General features: G+C 41.4%; 1 protein-coding gene across 1 annotated transcript; it reads left to right on the forward strand.

Annotated features, from left to right (window-relative positions):
- The first annotated feature begins 5483 nt into the window (after positions 1–5483).
- Positions 5484–6543, forward strand: LOC139388671 (GS homeobox 1-like). The gene is made up of 2 exons (XM_071135491.1): positions 5484–6006; positions 6144–6543. Exons 1-2 carry the CDS (start codon positions 5484–5486, stop codon positions 6494–6496), a joined length of 876 nt encoding a protein of 291 aa, XP_070991592.1. The 3' UTR covers positions 6497–6543.
- The last annotated feature ends 15285 nt before the right edge of the window (positions 6544–21828 follow it).

Here is a 21828-nt window from a genome sequence, read left to right on the forward strand (position 1 = left end):
TGAAAAAGGATGATAATGCCCTTTTAGTGTAAGAATTGTTTGAAAAGACCACCTGAAATTTCAGCCTGTTTTGGTGGGATGGAATTTTGGCCTGCTTGGTGAAATCACCAGGCCGTAAATGAGTAAATAGACCAATAAGCAAGAGAGTTACAAACCTCTCTGCCAATAACAGTTAGTTTTCAGTTTTCCCCTTCCCACTCAGACCACTTCCAGACAGACCTAGCTAAATTCTTGCTTGAGAAATGTATTTTTGCTACAAAGCCATTTTTAGTTATTTTTAACCATTTTGATTGAAAACAATCACAGGTACTTAATTGTTGAGATAAGGTACTTAATTGTTGAGATGCATTGGAGCTTTAAGCGAACATGAGTTTCCATATAATCTCACTGACTGTATTTATCAGACCTCAGGATGCAGACAGTTCGAAGTAACAAAAGTTTATTTCAAAAACAGGGGGTAGGCAAATGACAGGTCAAGGGCAGGCAGAGGTCAGTAATTCAGGGCAGTGTCACAAGGTACAGAACGGCAGGCAGGCTCAGGGTCAGGGCAGGCAGAGGTCAGTAATTCAGGGCAGTGTCACAAGGTACAGAACGGCAGGCAGGCTCAGGGTCAGGGCAGGCAGAGGTCAGTAATTCAGGGCAGTGTCACAAGGTACAGAACGGCAGGCAGGCTCAGGGTCATAGCAGACAGAGGTTAGTAATCCAGGACAGTGTCACAAGGTACAGAACGGCAGGCAGGCTCAGGGTCATAGCAGACAGAGGTTAGTAATCCAGGACAGTGTCACAAGGTACAGAACGGCAGGCAGTTTCAGGGCAGGCAGAACGGTCAAAACATGGACTAGAGCGAAAAAAGGAGTACAGGGAAAATGCTGGTAAGCTTGACAAGACAAACTGGCAACAGATGTACAGAGAACACAGGTATAAATACACAGGGGATAATGGGGATAATAGGGCAAATGGGCGACACCTGGAGGGTGGTGGAGACAAGCACAAAGACAGGTGAAACATATCAGGGTGTGACAGTATTAAAAAGGGTCTGACCTCAGCAAGGACAAGATGCTGAATTTGTTCTTCTGTGTACTAATGGGTTCCTACAGTGCACAAATTCGTTCTCTGCTATTTGACCATAGGAAAAACAGCTACTCTGTAGATACTGCAATACGGGTTTGATTGAATTGAGCACTGTTGACTATTGTTGAATACTATTATTCTCTTATATTGGTTTATGAATGCATGTATAGTAACTTATTGATGCATTCATTGATTGGGCATTATGAAATGGTATAGTGCTGTTATGATTAGTCATAATGATATCACATGATTTTAAAAGTATTCAGTTCACCTGACTTTAGGGACTTTAGCAAGTTTGGTAGGCTACTAACAACCATCAGCGCCATTCATTTACAGGGCGCAGTTTTGGAGAAGCCTACTACTGTGACTCAACAGCCATATGGAATTTGACTATGGTCATGATTGTGACTGCAGATGTGGCGGTAATACGGTCACCATAACAGCCCTCTTCAGGTGACTTCCACTCTTGCTGTAGATTTACAACCCACCTCACACTGCATCGTAGATATTTGATGATACTTCCCATACATAGCTAACTTGTGGTGGGCACTAAACCCATACTTTACGTTTATATTCTTCACATTCCTTGGATGATTGCACTTTACTGTCAATCGCTCTGAGTAATAGTGTCTGCTAAATGACCCAAATATAAATGTAAATGCAAGAAAATGTGTGTTTATCTATGTTCAAGTTCATCTTGATAACTCATATTGCTACCAAATGGAGCAGGACACACACACACACACACACACAGACACACACACACACGCACACTTAAGGATTCATTAGTCCCCATGGTGTGCTGTACATATTGCACTACTCAGCTGGTAGTTGGGTTAGCAGTGTTGTCTGTTGGACTGGTGGCTCTGCTGAGCATATGAATGATAATCAGGCCTTTGTGTGCCTACCCATAGTGGTGCAGCAGGACCTGCAGTCTGTGCAGTCGCCTCAAGGGAAGATTAGGAGGGGCAGCCGGCCCTCTGTGTCACATCGACAGTCACAGCGCCCGTCCGGCTCGGCCAAACCCCACTGGGACCCTAAATCCTGTTACACTGTCAGCTAAGACCATCCCTCCTACTAGAGATGTGTGGCTGTAAAATGTGTGTACATATTAAGTAGGGGGGCGGAGTGTCTCAAAAGGATGAATAATTCATACTAGAAGAAAAGGAGATATTGACTACATCCCCATGAACAGAGTGCCCTCTTTATTTTATCAAATGGGAGATCTTTAGACTCACACACAAACCCATGAAAATATCATTTTCTGGTGGCACAGCGGGTGCTGGCCAATATCATCATCAACATCATGCATAAAAGATGTTCAACTGGAATCATGACTATTGTTTATTGGAATATTTCATTAATGGTTTGGCTATTTTCAGTTGTATGGTTTGTGACATCACACTATTGGATACGTATTAGTGGATTAGCTTAAATGTTTATCAGATTCTTATTCTATTTGTTGTTTGACTTGAGTGAGTCATCTATTTGTTGTTGTACTTGTAGATGTTCACTGCTTTTGTTTCTAGTGAATGTTAGGCTGTAGCCTACTTTATGAAATGAGGACTTCATAACAGTGTCTAGAGTATCTATGAGGATGCTGTTTTGCTCAGACAGGGAACTGCGGAGTAGCTGTTTGATTTGTTTCAGTAACAAAGTCATTATACTAGATGAGATTTCTTGCACTTCTGGCCTGCGCCTCCAGAGGGCCATGTTTTCTGAGGTCAAAGCTATTTGTCGGTCTCCAGTTGGGATTACAAATGAGGATGAGCCTCCCTAAGTAGCGACCCCCAGCACCCCTATATTCCTACCCACGGGATGACAGCTATGACCGTTATTTTGAAAACGATTTCCTTTGATAATATATTTAAGCAATGGGCCGACTCTAAACGCCAACCAGCCAAGCAAATGTCACTGTCCTAATAGTGACCAGATAATTAAATGTAACCCTCCACCTGTTGAAACAGCACCAATTCCAGACCAATTTTATTGTGCCTTGTGAGATCATACCCCAACAAACTCTGAGCCTCTAATGTTTTAAATTTTTGTTGTGAAAATAAGGAAATGCATTTAATTAATGAATTGTTACATTAATACAACATTATTAACCCATTTTGTAATTCAAATTTAGAATACAGCATATAATTGAGAGGGGATGTGGTGGGTCAAGGGACTGGAGCGAGATTGGCCTATTAGTTAATGGAAGACGCCTGGCATACGGCGTCCAAGAGAATGAAAGGCCTAATCCCACTATGTTGCAGATAACAGGCTCTTGTCCGCATGAATCTGTACCTACAGCTTGTTTAAGGGTTTAATTGCTCCTAATTTGTGCGGTAAATACCTGCTATTATGGCGCTGCAAAGTTGCGACCAAATTATACCCTTAATGTAAGTCGAGTGGTATTTTCCACGGAGTAGAGTCCCTGGTCATTTTACAGGAGATAAAACAAATAGGTTTGTATGCTGCATATGGGCGGGCTTGCTTCTAGACTGAAAAGCCATTATGTGAGCGGCTCGGTTCTGAACTGAAAAGCATGAGCGGTGAGCAGACAGGTAATTGTCACGCTTGTCAAGGACCACCAGTGACACCAACATTTTACTCTGCAACGTCGCAGCCATAAAGGTGCCCAGTGTGTTATGTGGTCATGCACGCATGAGAAGTTGTGGATTTTTTTGCACCTTGCAAAATTAACAGACTCTAATAACAAGATGTAATTTATACATAGCCCATTGCAACATATTTCCTTAGCCCAAGAGTTAGTATTGTCATTCGTGGGAAAGATTCCTTGCCCATGGGAATTAGAAAGCTCTAGACATCCTGCCGTAGCGCACTTGTTGCAGAAAGCACACTAGCAACCTGGGTAGAAAGCATGCGTGTAAAATACAAGATTTTAGAAATAAAAAATGTGGAAACTCCAGTCGTAGCCCAAACTGGTGACAAAACCTTATATATTCATGTTATGGTTTTATCCAGTTGCTATCTGATATGTGTTTATAAGCTTTATAACCAATTACCCATCTTATTTTCTCTCTCTTCCTCTGAGAAAGCACTGTTTGAATTTTGAAAGAATATTTACATTTGCGTCATCTAAGTTTTCAGAAAAATAAGAAGTAACGTGAATAAAATAGGGAAGCTTTTTAGGGACAAATCAAAAACAAAAAATAAAAGAAACGCAATACGGCTGGGAGGAATATAAACGACATTTCACTGTTTACTCAAACATTAATGGTTCCCATCCCTTTGAAGGTGTTGTTTAGAAGACCTAAAGTGAAAGAAAATGTTTTCCTATTACTTAATTCAATCAGAGCGAGGCGGGGGCTTTCACGCGCACGCATTTGGCCTCTCTGTGACAGAGTCGCCTTTGTGTGCGTCTATCCGCCGCTGTCACACACTTTAATTCGAGTCTCTTTCTCTTGCATTGAAAACTCTCCACAATGACATTCAATAAGGGCCGGCGAGTGAAAACCTGGTTATTTTTATATATTCTTTCCCGGACTCGGCGGGGGCCCGGGCACAGGAATTAATCACTGGTTTGAACCGCATTGCCTTCAGGCTGTGACTTGTCCTTTCTGTGTCTAGAAATGATACATTGGCCTCAAAATGGACAAGTACATTCACACGTTTTAAATTAAACACTTATTTGTTTGCAGATAGTCCTGCAGATAGTCCTACCTTTAGCAGCAATCAATAATATATATTATATATATAATATAGCCTATACTTAATACTTATATGTTCACTTGTATAGACAAATAGGTCCTAGTATGTCATGTGTTCACAAATATTACGACATACTTGCAAGTTCAACATAGAAGCCTTAACGATGCCAATTAAGGAAGGTCCTCTCCAGCATAAATTAGAACAAAATGCAAACGTTTTATTGTATTATGAGACTAGGAGGCTATTGTGTGTCCTGCATCTTTTGTGTGGCATGCATATGTGCTTGGATTCCAGAAAATATTAACTTACAGCTTATTTAACATAAACATTACAGAGCAAATACCACTCAACTCCCCAACTGTTACTCATGATTGGTCAAGTTAAACACATTCTCTGTTATGTTATGCGGAAAGTGTAGGCCTAGTTGGATAAGTGCTGATGGTGTTCCATAAATGAGTAGATTTTCTGAAAACAGACAGACCAGTAGAAATGGCTACCCCAGTACATTAGCAAAATGTTTGTTTCTCGAATTATAGATATGAAAACGTAATATAATAAATAAGAGCGAAGCTAACATGTAGAAGGGGTAGTGCCGCCTCTTGCGGCGTGGGTGGGGCTGACAAGAATAGACCACATTATGCAGTTCATTTAGTTAACAAGTGAAATAATGAGGAAGCGTGCAGTGTGAATGCCAAGAGAAAAGGCACAAAACCCTATTGAGAGCTCTTAGACGCTCACGGCGTAACCGTCACATGGCCGGACCGGGACCACAACTATTTAAAGAGCGTCAGTGTCCTTTCAGCACCACTCCGCTGTCCACCCGCCAAGCAAGCAGTTCAGAACGAAACAACGCGCTGACTGAAAAAGTTTACCAAGTACTGAGCAGCAAGTTTGCAAAGATGCCGAGGTCCTTTCTTGTGGATTCCTTGATTTTGAGGGAGGCAAATGATAAAGGGAGGGAAAACAATCCACCTTTATTTCCTTACGCTATGCACCCGTCTCACCCACTCCATGGGCTGTCCGCAGGCTCTTGCCACTCACGGAAGGCTGGCTTGCTATGCTTCTGTCCGCTATGCGTATCCCAGCTCCACCCATCCCCACCGACCTTGCCACTCCTCAAGGCATCCTTCCCTACCTTCGGCTCCCAGTACTGCCATTCTGCACTATCGAGGCACCACACGTCCTCCACCGGCGTCAACCTCAACCACGGTCCGGGGATATATCAAGCAACCTATTCGGTTCCAGACCCACGACAGTTCCACTGCATCTCCATCGGTGAGTAAAACATATTGAATGCACAATTGATACTTTTACACAGAATGAGCGTCATCAGCTGAATGAACATTTACTCCGGTGTTTTATTTAGCATTTTGGATAACTTAATTAAATGTATATTTTTTTTGCTTTTACAGAAAACAACAACAGCCAACTTCAGAGCAGCAAGCGCATGCGCACAGCCTTTACCAGCACGCAACTTTTGGAGTTGGAGAGAGAGTTCACTTCCAACATGTACCTCTCCAGACTTCGGCGCATTGAGATCGCCACATATCTAAACCTGTCAGAGAAGCAGGTCAAGATCTGGTTCCAGAACCGCAGAGTGAAACACAAGAAGGAGGGGAAGAGCGGCGCGCACAGATCCGGTTCCCACAGTTGCAAGTGCTCGTCCCTGTCATCTGCACGGTGCTCCGAGGAGGAAGAGGACATGCCCATGTCTCCCTCCTCATCAGGGAAAGAGGATGATGGAGACCTGTCCGTCTCTCCCTGAACTTCCCCTGATCTTCCCCGATCCTCAACAGAGACAATTCCATAGCACCTGTGGAATTCTGAATGCAGCCAAAAAGTCGACTGTTCTTATCGTGTTCAGTCACCTGTACATAGGAAGAGAATAAAATATATAAACAGGGAATTTCTCTGGAATGTTGTATAATTGTGTACATGTTGTTCGTTTTATATGTCGTTTTTTTCTGATAACGGTCCATTCGTTGTTGCCAATGGATTCTATTACAGCTAGACAGGTCGATATTGGTTTTATGATATACCCAAATGAATAGCAACATTTGTTAGTATTATTTTTGTAAAACAATAGCTGTATTTTGTATAATGGTGAATACTGGCTAGCTTTAAGCACATTATTTGGATGGAAATGTGACGGAGATATTGTGTGCGGGACGAAAAAGAAATCCTCACAATGTTACATCACTAATAGCCTATCAAACTGTTATTATATCTTCAGTGTATTTGAAAATATTTATTTATTTAAACATGTGAATACTTAAATAAAGAATATTTCTTAGTGATATACTCATGACTCTGTGTAAAATTGTTTACACTTGCGCACCACTGGGAGCGCAAACACAGACACTGGGAGCGCAAACACAGACACTGGGAGCGCAAGCACAGACACTGGGACGGAAAAACACAGACAGTGGGAGCACAAACACAGATACTGGGAGCGCAAACACAGACACTGGGAGCGCAAACACAGACACTGGGAGCGCAAACACAGACACTGGGAGCACAAACACAGACACTGGGAGCACAAACACAGACACTGGGAGCACAAACACAGACACTGGGAGCACAAACACAGAGACTGGGAGCACAAACACAGAAACTAGGAGCGCAAACACAGACACTGGGAGCGCAAACAGACACTGGATTCGCACACACAGAGCCGTTGCGCACTGACTTCATTCGTACTATCAACGGCACAGCACCGTGTGGAAACGTTAACAGGATATTAACTTAAGACATCATTAATAAAATAAAATGAAAAACGACTCACCGTGGATACGTTTAGTTCAAAATATGTTACCAACTACTTTATGCAGAGTTGGATATGGCATGGCATTTGGGTTAGTTTACTGGTGATACTGTGCCACCTTCAGAATTCGTGTTGTGTTTGTGATGTCCATTCCACATTTATTTGTGTGTGCATGTTCACATAGCCTATACATTAAGTCTATACATTATCCTATACATTAATTTATGAATCCAAAGGAGATGCTATATATCAGATAGCTCATGTGCATCATTTACGCGCACGGTCTGTTTACTTTCAAGAGTGGACAGAAGAGAAAAAGCGGGCAGCTGAAACGTTTTTCTGTCCAGGGAAAAATCTAGGCACTTTTCCGTAGGTTGTACTGAGTATTACGCACAAAGACACTTGGTAATGCATGCTTTTTGCCACATGAAAATGGTGCAGCTCTACATTTTAGATGCCCGTTTGAATCCAGTTATTTTGCTAAAGTGTTTCAAAAGAAAGGTTCCCCTCTCTCAAGAAAAGTGTTTCAAAAGAAAGGTTCCCCTGTCTCAAGACAAGTGCTATGGGGACGGTAATCTCTGTCAAGAAGTCTTAACAGCCAGACATTCATGCTTTCCCTGGGGAGAGCTCTCAAAGCCCGCGTTAGCATGCAGGGGCCCTCGGAGCTCCACATTGCGGCTCTCGCTCTTGTCATATCAGAAATCCGCTTCATCCCAATGTCCTGATCCGTCTCGTGCCAGGGAGTTAATAACCACTACGGGGTGTATTAACGAGTGAATGAAAGTGAGCAAATGAATACATTCATCACTGTGTCGGCTATTTAAATAAACAGACAAAAACAAAGGCTCATATGCTATCCATATCATTCCTGTTGATCTGTAATTCTGTTGGTAAAGTCGTTGATCTCCAAGGTTGTTTTTATTTCTGATAACTCAATTCTGAACACAACTACAGGCTATATCTATGCCTATGTGTTAGGCTCCATTCTCCATTCTAGAAATACATTAAAATGTACTTCAATGTAATGTATTTTAATTGGAATTATTAGACCATTTTCAAATATTGCTAGTCTATACTCCACGTTGCTGCTCAAATGAAGGGACAAACAACCCAAAGCATAGGTTGTTTTGGAAAGGCTCTTCAATTAGTAGCCTATCTGTCAAAAAGCAATCATGATGGGAAAAAAAAACTTAATATAGAGAGAACGCATATCAAGTGACCGCATATGAAAACATTTCTCATGGGTGCGTGGTTTGGGAGACTATTGGGTGACAACGGGACCAAGACGGTAAAAAAGCCTGCCATGTAGCCTACTCGCGCTACATGCTCTCCTTGTTCATTACTGGCTTCTCAAAACTATATTACATTTATTAAAATAGGATTTAAATACTATTTACTTATCTGGAAACGTATCATCAGCCCTCGGTGACAACAAAGGCTCTTCTAGGACTGCACATTTACTAAATTATTCACGTTATTGTGCCTTTGGGCGAGAAGTTGCACTTGTAAACTTTGATTTAATTGTTCACTTAAACATTTTAACAAAACTCCAATATTTGCATTTGTTAAGATATGGGATTAGACCATTTTGTTAATTGCACCATAGAGACCCATTTTGCTCACTGCGTCCTCTGTAAAGCGTCCTTTATCCATTCAATAGCCCGGGGGTATGCGCCCTGGGGGAGTTTATAAGCCCGGTGCTCCAAATGCTACATTTATTTATTCTTAATTTTGTGCTGATCAATTCATTGAAGCAAAAAGGCTACAGTGTCTTTTTAAGAGAAGAAAAGCGAATTGTTGACGTGACATTGACGGGGCTGCTGAGAGCGCTACCCGACGCTCGAGGGCCGCTTGAGTCAACAGGCGCCCATCTAGCAGACTTTCCCTTGTCTTTATTCCAACAAATTTTTCATTTACGGCTTTTCTTAGACATGTCTCTTATCTATCAGATTAAAAGAGCAGCTTGTAACAAATCAGTCTGCCCGATTTACAAGAGCATTATGCGCGGAGTCGCGGACAAAGGGAGCAAGCCGTCAGTACCTGAGTCTGGTAGACGGTGCGGCGCTGCAGCTGATTCGATGGTTTGAAAATGCGCACGAAACAAAATACTTGAATCCTGAAAAAGAGCCTTTGTACGTTTCTTTAGAAATCAAGCAATTCTACATGACAAAGGACAATTAATAAGCCGTCTTTTCACGACCAGCAGCTGGTTTCCACGTCAAGGAAAGTTGGAAAAAATTCAGACTGAATGCGCGCAAAAGCCCTTTGCGCGCAGACAGCTACCCAAGGTGACCCATTTGGCACAGTTAAAATAACCAAGCCGAAGCAAAAGCGAGGGAACTGTCAAAAACATTTAAGCTGGGATATCTTGAAATTGCAAATCCCTTTATGTGGAGGGACGCTGCCGATGTGGGTTAGTCTTACAATGGAGGTGGTTAAGTTGGAGAGGCTTTGGAAACGGGCACGTGGCTTCTCAATGAGCGCTCCTTTGGACTCGCGTGGCTCGCAGCGGCACTACACATTCAGATCAAGTTTAAACATTATATTTAATAAAATAAACATATAAATACTATGTAACATAATTTTACTAACACATTTGAAGATATTATATATATTTTTTATCTTAAACAAAACATGTTATTTACACAGAATTGTAAAGGAAAACCATAGACACATTGTCTTCTTTTTATCCTCCGCCTTGTAGACAATTGTTGTGAATAACTGGATCTATGCTGCATCTTTACCACTTCATTTCTAAAAATGGAGATACATGTTTTCTTGCCTTTTACACCAACAAAATATTTAGTGAATAATTGGTTGTTTTCTCCTCAAGCAATGGAGCCCTTATTTGAACAATGGTGCAGTTGGATATGAGAAAGCATCCATGTGAAAAAAATCTTAGCCTACTGCAAAAGTAAACATTTTGATAGGCTGTTATAACAGTTATATAATTCCATCTTACTTTGTCCTAATATATTTAAAACCAATTACCTTTAGACATATTCAGACGTGTAAGCGAATATATATTTTTTTTTTACAAAGCCTGCTTTAGATTAAACAGCAAGTGAGCTTCATGGGAGACAAGATAAATAGTATTTCACTAGGGCTGTAATATGGTATGTTTTTGTTAGTTTTTAAGCGATTTGCACCGGACTGTAGTAATGATGGTTTCTGCGCCAGTAATTTAAGCTGTGGGAAGCCTGGTTCAGATTGCAACTGTGTAATGAGATCTTTTTCCATTTCGCTAATTGTTGTTTAAAATGCCTCGTGGGTATAGGGGGCCGTTGGTTGGGGCCATCTACATAGCAGGGTGTTCTGATTGTGGCGACGCACCCAGTCAGGTGATCGATCCCGACAGGGCAATAGTCGTCGATCATGACCTTGTAAACTCAATCCCATTTGACTGTCAGCCTTTCCTTGGAAGTTATAGCCACAAGCCCAATAGCCTTTAACTAAGGATAGACACCCTATTTCCACAATCACAGAGCATTACCATCTTTCAACAATATCGAAGCATCAGGTCCTGGACCAACAGGCTCTGAGACAGCTTCAACATGCAGCCAGCAGCATACCACCCTGCATCTCACTGCTGGCTTGCTTCTGAAGCTAACCAGGGATGATCCTGGTCAGTCCCTGGATGGGAGACCAGATGCTGCTGGAAGTGGTGTAGGAGGGCTGGTAGGAAGCACCCTTTCCTCTAGTCTTAAAAAATATATCCTGGGACAGTGTAGGGTGCCATCTTTTGTTAAATGGGTGTCCTGACTCTCTGTGGTCACTAAAGATCCCATGGCACATATCATAAGAGTAGGTGTGTTAACCCCTGTGTCCTGGCTAAATTCCCAATCTGGCCCTTATACCATCACGGTCACCTAATCATCCCCAGTTTACAATTGGCTCATTCATGCCCTCTCCTCTGTAACTATTCCCCAGGTAGTTGCTGAAAATGAGAATGTGTTCTCAATCAACTTACCTGGTAAAACAATTCTGCCATCAGACTGCTGAACAGCTAACCCTAGCTGTCTACTTGCTCAGACCTACACCTAGAGACTCTCCAGTGCTTAAGACTCCTGGTTGATTTTTTTTAGGAACTCAGTCAGGATCTCAACTTGCTATTGAGTGTAAGAATAGTAGAATACACCAGGCGCAATTTCGAAATTTGACAGTCACTCAATTAGCCATGTAAACTAACAATTTTTAGATTTGTAGTTAGTCTAGCCAGCAATCTAAACTTGTAATCAAGGCCGAAAACAGCCTGGGCACGCAGGGCACGTTCCCAGGGGCCCTGACCTCAAGGGGGCCGCCATTTTCATTCAGATATCATATTAACATGGAATAGGCTGTCATGGCAAAATGTGTAGACATGTCGGACATTAGCTTTAAAACTGAAAAAATGTATCTCCACCACATGGCAAAATGTGTAGACATGTCGGACATTAGCTTTAAAACTGAAAAAATGTATCTCCACCACATGGCAAAATGTGTAGACATGTCGGACATTAGCTTTAAAACTGAAAAAATATATCTCCACCACATGGCAAAATGTGTAGACATGTCGGACATTAGCTTTAAAACTGAAAACATATATCTCCACCACATGGCAAAATGTGTAGAATTGCAGGTTCTCTCCGCTGTCAAGAGGGAGGACACTAAAAGATTTTGCCAAGAGGTGGGGGGAGCCCCCAACCAAATCTTGCTTAGGGCCCCCTGCTCTCTCTCTCACACACACACACACACACACACACACACACACACACACACACACACACACACACACACACACACACACACACACACCACACACACATACATACACATAGGCTACACACACACACACACACACAGTCAATGCTGATGTTCTATTATATACTAGTTATTTAACTGTGCGACCATGACACTTTCCATTTTATATTTGTAAATACAGTTATACTTGACATAGCACATTCATAATCTATACAGTATATATTATTGTTTATATATCAGTTTATTACTTGCATACTACCTTGTAATTCCTTTACTTTTTATTATTGATATTGATTACTGTACTGCAATGTTGGGGGAGATAGCACGTAACTCAGCAATGCAATGTTGGGGGAGATAGCACGTAACTCAGCACTGCAATGTTGGGGGAGATAGCACGTAACTCAGCACTGCAATGTTGGGGGAGATAGCACGTAACTCAGCAATGCAATGTTGGGGGAGATAGCACGTAACTCAGCAATGCAATGTTGGGGAGATAGCACGTAACTCAGCAATGCAATGTTGGGGGAGATAGCACGTAACTCAGCAATGCAATGTTGGGGGAGATAGGGGAGATAGCACGTAACTCAGCAATGCAATGTTGGGGGAGATAGCACGTAACTCAGCAATGCAATGTTGGGGGAGATAGCACGTAACTCAGCAATGCAATGTTGGGGGAGATAGCACGTAACTCAGCAATGCAATGTTGGGGGAGATAGCACGTAACTCAGCAATGCAATGTTGGGGGAGATAGCACGTAACCCAGCACTGCAATGTTGGGGGAGAGCACGTAACTCAGCACACGTACTCTGTAAACTGTGTACGTGACGAATAGCATTTTATTTTATTTAGTTGGCCAAGCATTAAATAGTGAAATCAGTTCATGTATGTATTTAATACGTTTACATCTTCAAAATGTCGTTCTACTGTTGTTCAGTGTACGGAACGAGAATCTGCAGCTATTTGAGTCTGCACCTGCAATGTCAAGGGTCGTGAAATAATGAACTGCGCTGACTTGGAACTGAGCTTTCAAGTGTTAACCTTTGTAAGCGATATAAAGAGACACGAGAACAATACCACCGAAGTGCAAAAAGAATGTTTCGCTCCCGTTTCCGCCCGCATGTACCTCGAGAGAAGGCCACGCCGAAATGTTAATTTCAACATTTATCTTTTTGGTAGAATTTTGCACAGCTAAACAATTCTCACTACCTCTGCTATTGATATCTTCCTGACCTGATAAAGCGCGCTTGGCTGCTGTCAAATGGGCCTGTTTCGCCTGTTCACATTTAAATATGAGAATTAGTCATGAGGCTTGACACAAGCTGCAGAAGTTGTTAAATTGTTGGAATCTTTTCACCGTGGAGAAGGGGGGTTACTGCATTCATTTTGAATTTAGCGTCGAGGTGAGAGACCTCCAATTTGCAGTCTTTTACCGGGATGTCATAACAAGAAAGTGATCTGGAAACGAGATCGCGCGCATGCAGCCAAGGAATGATAGCTACCACAAGAGAATAGGCTTTTTAGCTTCCCATGATCTTGTTGCAGTTACTCACTCATCAACCTTTTGTGGTATACCTAAAACTTTCCAGCCTATAATACCTAACCTGATATATAGCCTAAAACATGATATGGATCGAATTTTGTGACATTTTAGAATTTTGTGAAATGTCGATATGCTAATCTTTTGAAGAAATGCATACGAAATAAGAGAGATAGCCCTGCTGCCGCCGGATGGCGCTATTATTCAATGACAAACTATTTAAGGAATAATAGCGCCATCTGGCGGCGGCAGCAGCAGGGCTAGAGAATGGAAAGATAAGAGAGAAATGTGGAGAACGGGTCAATTGTGACAAGCAACAAGCCTTTATTTAATCACAATACATGACATTTGATAACATACACATTAACAGTAGACTGGACCCACGACAAATACTAATGGCAAAACACAGACATTGCTGGATTATAACATTTACCTTTTGCCATTCCACAAAAGCACAAGTCTCTGGGTCTCAGCACATCGTCATTGTCGGCCAACATTTTCCAAACTTCTTATTGCTCAAAATAGTAAAGAAATCGTCCTGCTCAGAGACTGGATGGAGTAGGAGCGTCATCTAGTGGCGATATGGAGGTAGACTTTCTTTTAAATAAAAATGGTTAAGGCTGAAACAAGGGAGTAAAATATTGTGTATATACAGTACAAGTCAAAAGTTTAAATAAACCTACTCATTCAAGGGGTTTCCTTTATTTTTACTATTTACTATCTACATTATGTAATAATAGTGGAGACATCAAAACTATGAAATAACACATATGGAATAATATAGTCCCCAAAAAAAGTGTTAAACAAATCAAAATATATTTTATATTTGAGATTCTTCAAAGTAGTTACCCTTTGCCTTGATGATAACTTTGCACACTCTTGGCAGAGTGGGTGGCAAGGAATGTTAGCTCTAAATATTTTTTTAACTAGCACCGTATTTGTAACAAAACACTTACTAAACCTCAACTAAATCTTGTAATAAATAATGTGGAAATTGAGCATGTTGAGATCACTAAACTGATTGGAGTAACACTGGATTGTAAACTGTCATGGTCAAAATATATTGATGCAGTAGTAGCTAAGTAGCTATGGGGAGAAGTCTGTCTATAATAAAGTGATGCTCTGCATTATTAACAACACTATCAACAAGGCAGGTCCTACAGGTCCTAGTTTTGTAACACCTGGACTACTGTTGAGTCGTCTGGTCAGGTGCCACAAAAAAGGACTTAGGAAAATTGCAATTGGCTCAGAACAGGGCAGCATGGCTGGCCCTTTGTACACAGAGAGCTAATATTAATCATATGCATATCAATCTCTCCTGCCTGAAAGTGGAGGAGAGATTGACTTCATCACTACTTTTATTTATGAGAGGTATTGACAAGTTGAATGCACCGAGCTGTCTGTCTAAACTACTGGCACACAGCTCAGACACCCATGCATACCCCACAAGACATGCCACAAGAGGTCTCTTCACAGTCCCCAAGTCCAGAACAGACTATGGGAGGCACTAAGTACTACATAGAGCCATGACTACATGGAATTCTATTCCACATCAAGTAACTGACGCAAACAGTAAAATTAGATTTCAAAAACAGATTAAAAAAACACCTTATGGAACAGTGGGGACTGTGAAGCAACACAAACATTTGCACAGACACATGCATATACACACACACACACACACACACACACACACACACACACACACACACACACACACACACACACACACACACACACACACACACACACACACACACACACACACACACACACACACGATAACATAAGCACTATACATACACATGGATTTAGTACTGTAGATATGTGGTAGTGGTGGAGTAGAGGCCTGAGGGCACACAGTGTGTTGTGAAATCTGTGAATGTATTGTAATGTTTAAAAACAGGATAAACTGACTTCATTTTGCTGGACCCCAGGAAGAGCAGCTAACGGGGATCAATTATAAATACACATACAAATACAATCAGCTTCATGAGGTAGTCACCTGTAATGCATTTCAATTAACAGGTGTCTTGTAAAAAGTTAATTTGTGGAATTTCTTCCCTTCTTAATGAGTCTGAGCCTATCAGTTCTTTTGTGACAAGGTAGGGGTGGTATACAGAAGATAGTCCTATTTGGTAAAAGACCAGGTCCATATTATGGCAAGAACATCTCAAATAAGCAAAGAGAAACGACTCTATCATTACGTTAAGACATGAATATCAGTCAATGCGGAACATTTCTAGAACATTGAATGTTTCTTAAAGTGCAGTCGCAAAAAACATCAAGCACAATGATGAAACTGGGTCTCATGAGGACCGCCACAGGAAAGGAAGACCCAGAGTTACATCTGCTGCAGAGGATAAGTGCACCTCATATTAACTGCACCTCCGATTGCAGCCCAAATAAATGTTTCACAGAGTTCAATTAACAGACACATCTCAATGTCAATTGTTCAGAGGAGACTACGTAAATCAGGCCTTCATGATTTAATTGCTACAAAGAAACCACTACTAAAGGACACAAATAAGGACACCAATAATAAGAATAGATTTGCTTGGGCCAACAAACACGAGCAATGGACCGGTGGAAATCTGTCCAAATTTGAGATTTTTGGTTCCAACCGCCATGTCTTTGTGAGACGCAGAGTAGGTGAACGGATGATCTCTGCATGTGTTGTTCCAACCGTGAAGAATGGAGGAGGGTGTGTGATGGTGTGGGTGTGCTTTGCTGGTGACACTGTCAGTGATTCATTTAGAATTCAAGGCACACTTAACCAGCATGGTTACCACAGCATTCTGCAGCGATATGCCATCCCATCTGGTTTGCACTTAGTGGGACTATTTGTTTTTCAACAGGACAATGAACCAACACATCTCCAGGATGTGTAAGGGCTATTTGACCAAGAAAGAGAGTGATGAAGTGCTGCATCAGATGACCTGGCCTCCACAATCACCTGAGCTCAACCCAATTGAGATGGTTTGGACCGCAGAGCGAAGGAAAAGCAGCCAATAAGTGCTCAGCATATGTGGGAACTCCTTTAAGACTGTTGGAAAAGCATTTCAGGTGAAGCTGGTTGAGAGAATGCCAAGAGTGGGCAAAGCTGTCAAGGGTGATTGTGGGTGGCTACTTTGAAGAATTTCAAATACAAAATATATTTAGGTTTGTTTAACACTTTTTTGGTTACTACATGATTCCATATGTGCTATTTCATAGTTTTGTTGTCTTCACTATTATTCTGCAATGTAGAAAATAGTACAAATAAATAAAAACCTTTGAATGAATAGGTGTGTCCAAACTTTTGACTGGTATTGTATATATAATTTTTTTATTTTACTTCAAATGCGTAATTTCAGTAGAAATGTAGGTCTATTTCTCGTGGCTACCCATTTGTTTGAAAAGTAATAAATATATAGATATTTTTAAAAGCATTCATGATTTGCGTAAATGTAATATACTAACTATTACTCTTGTTAAAAATATGAAATGGTATTACATTTGGTGAAGAGCACATTATGACTTGTTTAGGATTCGAAACTCAAAGTTTAGGATTTGAGACTTGACTCGGACTTGCCTGTCTTGACTTGGGACTTGAGTGCTAAGACATGAGACTTACTTGTGACTTATAAAACAATTACTTGGTCCCAGTATACCATTTATCCCTTCCCTACATACTCTAAGGAATGCAACTAATAATAATTTTACTAGACATACCAGTATTTTTTATTTTATCTTTATTTAACCAGGCAAGTCAGTTAAGAACAAATTCTTATTTTCAATGACGGCCTAGGAACAGTGGGTTAACTGCCTGTTCAGGGGCAGAATGACAGATTTGTACCTCGTCAGCTCGGGGGTTTGAACCTTCCGGTTACTAGTCCAATGCTCTAACCACTAGGTTACCCTGCCGCCCCGGCAGATATATGGATATATGGAACAGACTCAATTGTATACGACTAATATACAGACTGTCCGTGTGTGGACACCCCTTTAAATGAGTGGATTCGGCTATTTCAGCCACTCACTTTCAGCCGTTGCTGACAGGTGTATAAAATCGAGCACACAGCCATGCAATCTCCATAGACAAACAATGGCAGTAGAATGGCCTTACTGAAGAGCTCAGTGACCTTTAACGTGGCACCATCATAGGATGCCATGGTCAACTGTAAGTGCTGTTATTCTGAAGTGGAAACATCTAGGAGCAACAACGGCTCAGCCGCGAAATGGTAAGCAACACAAGCTCACAGAAGGGGATCGCCAAGTGCTGAAGCGCGTAGTGCTTAAACATTTCTGTCTTCAGTTGCAACACTCACTACTGAGTTCCAAACTGCCTCTGGTAGCAACGTCAGCACAATAACTGTTCGTCAGGATCTTCATGAAATCGGTTTCCATGGCTAAGTAGCCGCACACAAGCCTAAGATCACAATGCGCAATGCCAAGAGTCGGCTGGGGTGGTGTAAAGCTCGCTGCTATTGGACTCTGCAGCAGTGGAAACGTGTTCTCTGGAGTGATGAACCACGCTTCATCATCTGGCAGTCCGGTCGACAAATCTGGGTTTGACAGATGCCAGGAGAAAGCTACCTGACCCAATGCATAGTGCAAACTGTACATTTTGGTGTAGGAGGAATAATTACTTTCATGGCTTGGGCTAGACCCCTTAGTTCCAGTGAAGGGAAATATTTGTGCCCATCCAGCACCCACCTCGGGCCGTTACCTTACGACCCCGGCACTACAGTCAAGCCCCAGGGGGAAAAGATGAGGGAAGAGGGTATGTCATTTCTTGAAATGCAAAATAATATTGTGATGCTTTTGATAGAAAATATAGATGAAATGGCTTGGAGGACATGGTTAGGGAGAATACGATGAAAATTGAGGCCATAAAAAAACTTGGCTTTATCTATGAAGAGGTGAAACCCCTCAAATGTGACATGAAGAAAGTGGAAGTTATCTGCCAGGAAAATGAAAAGAAGGTGGCTGAACCCGAGCAAAATGTGAATGAGGCGGATAGATACCAGAGGCTCCATGGAATTTCAAAGCAGGCGTGTGAGGACATCAAATGCAGAGTTGATGACATCTGTGGAGCTGTCATTCCCGAATCAAAAGCCAAACTTCAGGAAAATGTGGACATCGTTCATCGTTTAGGAAGACTCAAAGATCAAGACAAGTGACAGAGGACAACCATCATCCGGTTCACCAATAAATCTAACTTCCTATCGGACCTTGTAGTCATGGCAGATAATATTCACATTTTTGGTGACTTTAATTATGGCTGCAGGGGCAGTATTGAGAAGCTTGGATGAATAAGGTGCCCAGAGTAAACGGCCTGCTCCTCAGTTCCAGTTGCTAATATATGCATATTATTATTATTGCATTTGGATAGAAAACACTCTGAAGTTTGTAAAACTGTTTTAATGATGTCTGTGAGTATAACAGAACTCATATGGCAGGCAAAAAACAGAGAAAAAATCCAAACAGGAGGTGGGAAATCTGAGATTTGTAGTTTTTTAACTCAGCCCTATCGAATACACAGTGGGATATTTGTTATGTTGCACTTCCTAGGGCTTCCACAAGATGTCAACCGTCTTTAGAAACTTGAATGAGGCTTCTACTGTGATGCGGGGCCGAATGAGAGCTCTTTGAGTCAGTGGCCTGGCAGAGAGCCAGGTCCTGGTCATGCGCATTTCACATGAGAGCGACCAGCGTTCCATGGCTTTTCTATAGACAATTGAATTCTCCAGTTGGAACGTTATTGAAGATTTATGATAAAAACATCCTAAAGATTGATTCTATACTTAGTTTGAAATGTTTCTACGACCTGTAATATAACTTTTTGAACTTTTCGTCTGACGTTCGGCTGGACCTGCACGAGCGTTTGGATTTGTGTACTAAACACCCTAACAAAAGTAGCTACTTGGACATAAATAATGGACACTATCGAACAAATCAAACATTTATTGTGGAACTAGGATTCCTGGGAGTGCATTCTGATGAAGATCATCAAAGGTAAGGGAATATTTATAATGTTAATTCTGATTTCTGGTGACTCCAACATGGCAGATAAAAAAAAAAATTCTGAGCGCCGTTCTCAGATTATTGCATGGTTTGCTTTTTCCGAAAGGTTTTTTTGAATTCTGACACAGCGGTTGCATGAAGGAGAAGTATATCAATAACTCCATGTGTAACACTTGTATTTTCATCAACATTTATGATGAGTATTTCTGTAAAATTGATGTGGCTATGAAAAATCACTGGATGTTTTTGGAACTAGTGAACGTAACGCGTCAATGTAAACTCCGATTTTTTTTATGTAAATATGAACTTTATCAAACAAAACATACATGTATTGTATAACATGAAGTCCTATGAGTGTCATCTGATGAATATCATCAAAGGTTAGTGATGAATCTTATCTCTATTTGTGCTTTTTGTGACTCTTATCTTTGGCTGGAAAAATGGCTGTGTTTTTCTGTGGCTTGGTGGTGACCTAACATAATTGTTTGTGGTGCTTTCGCTGTAAAGCCTATTCAAAATCGGACACTGTGGTGGGATTAACAACAAGATTACCTTTAAAACGGTGTAAGATACATGTATGTTTGAGGAATTTTAATAATGAGATTTCTGTTGTTTTGAATTTGGCGCCCTGCACTTTCACTGGCTGTTGTTATATCGATCCCGTTAACGGGATTGCAGCCCTAAGAATTAATATTCACTTGGAAAAGTCCACATACCCACTCCAAAATGCTTTCGGAGCCATCATCGACTCAGTGGGTTTTGTCCAACATGTCTCCGGACCTACTCACTGCCACAGTCATACCCTGGACCTAGTTTTGTCCCGTGGAATAAATGTTGTGGATCTAAATGTTTTTCCTCATGATCTTGGACTATCGGACCACCATTTTATTATGTTTGAAATCTCAACAAATGATCTGCTCAGACCCCAACAAAGGATCCTCAAAAGTCGTGCTATTAATTATTGGACAACCCAAAGATTCCTTGATGCCCTTCCAGACTTCCTCCGCCTACCCAAGGACGTCATTGTATAAAAATTAGTTAACCACCTAACTGAGGAACTCAATTTAAGCTTGCGCAAAACCCTAGATGCAGTCGCACCCCCAAAAACAAAATACATTTGTCATAAGAAACTAGCTCCCTGGTATACAGAAAATACCCGAGCTCTGAAGCAAGCTTCCAGAAAATTGGAACGGAAATGGCGCCACACCAAACTGGAAGTCTTCCGACTAGCTTGGAAAGACAGTGCTGTGCAGTATCGATTTAGTACTATATCTCTTGACACAATGATGAAACCTTCAAGCTGCATACTGGACCCTATTCCAACTAAACTACTGAAAGAGCTGCTTCCTGTGCTTGGCCCTCCTCTGTTGAACATAATAAACGTCTCCCTATCCACCGGATGTGTACCAAACTCACTAAACGTGGCAGTAATAAAGCCAAACCTTGACCAAGAAAATATAAAAAACTATCGGCCTATATCGAATCTCCCATTCCTCTCAAAAATGTTAGACAAAGCTGTTGCGCAGCAACTCATTACCTTCCTGAAGACAACAATGTATACGAAACGCTTCAGTCTGGCTTTAGACCCCATCATAGCACTGAGACTGCACTTGTGAAGGTGGTAAATTACCTTTTAATGGCGTCAGACCGAGGCTCTGCATCTGTCCTCGTGCCCTTAGACCTTAGTGCTGCTTTTGATACCATCGATCTCCACATTCTTTTGGAGAGATTGGAAACCCAAATTGGCCTACACAGACAAGTTCTGGCCTGGTTTAGATCTTATCTGTCGGAAGGATATCAGTTTGTCTCTGTGGATGGTTTGTCCTCTGACAAATCAACTGTAAATTTCGGCGTTCCTCAAGGTTTCAGACATAAGGACGTGGATGGCTGCAAATGTTCTACTTTTAAACTCGAACAAAACAGAGATGCTTGTTCTAGGTCTCAAGAAACAAAGGGATCTTCTGTTGAATCTGACAATTAATATTGATGGTTGTAGGACAGCTTTTTTCCATCTATGTAACATTGCAAAAATCAGAAACTTTCTGTC

The sequence above is a fragment of the Oncorhynchus clarkii genome, chromosome 29 (genome assembly GCF_045791955.1).
Source record: "Oncorhynchus clarkii lewisi isolate Uvic-CL-2024 chromosome 29, UVic_Ocla_1.0, whole genome shotgun sequence".
In the NCBI taxonomy this organism is placed as follows: domain Eukaryota; kingdom Metazoa; phylum Chordata; class Actinopteri; order Salmoniformes; family Salmonidae; genus Oncorhynchus; species Oncorhynchus clarkii.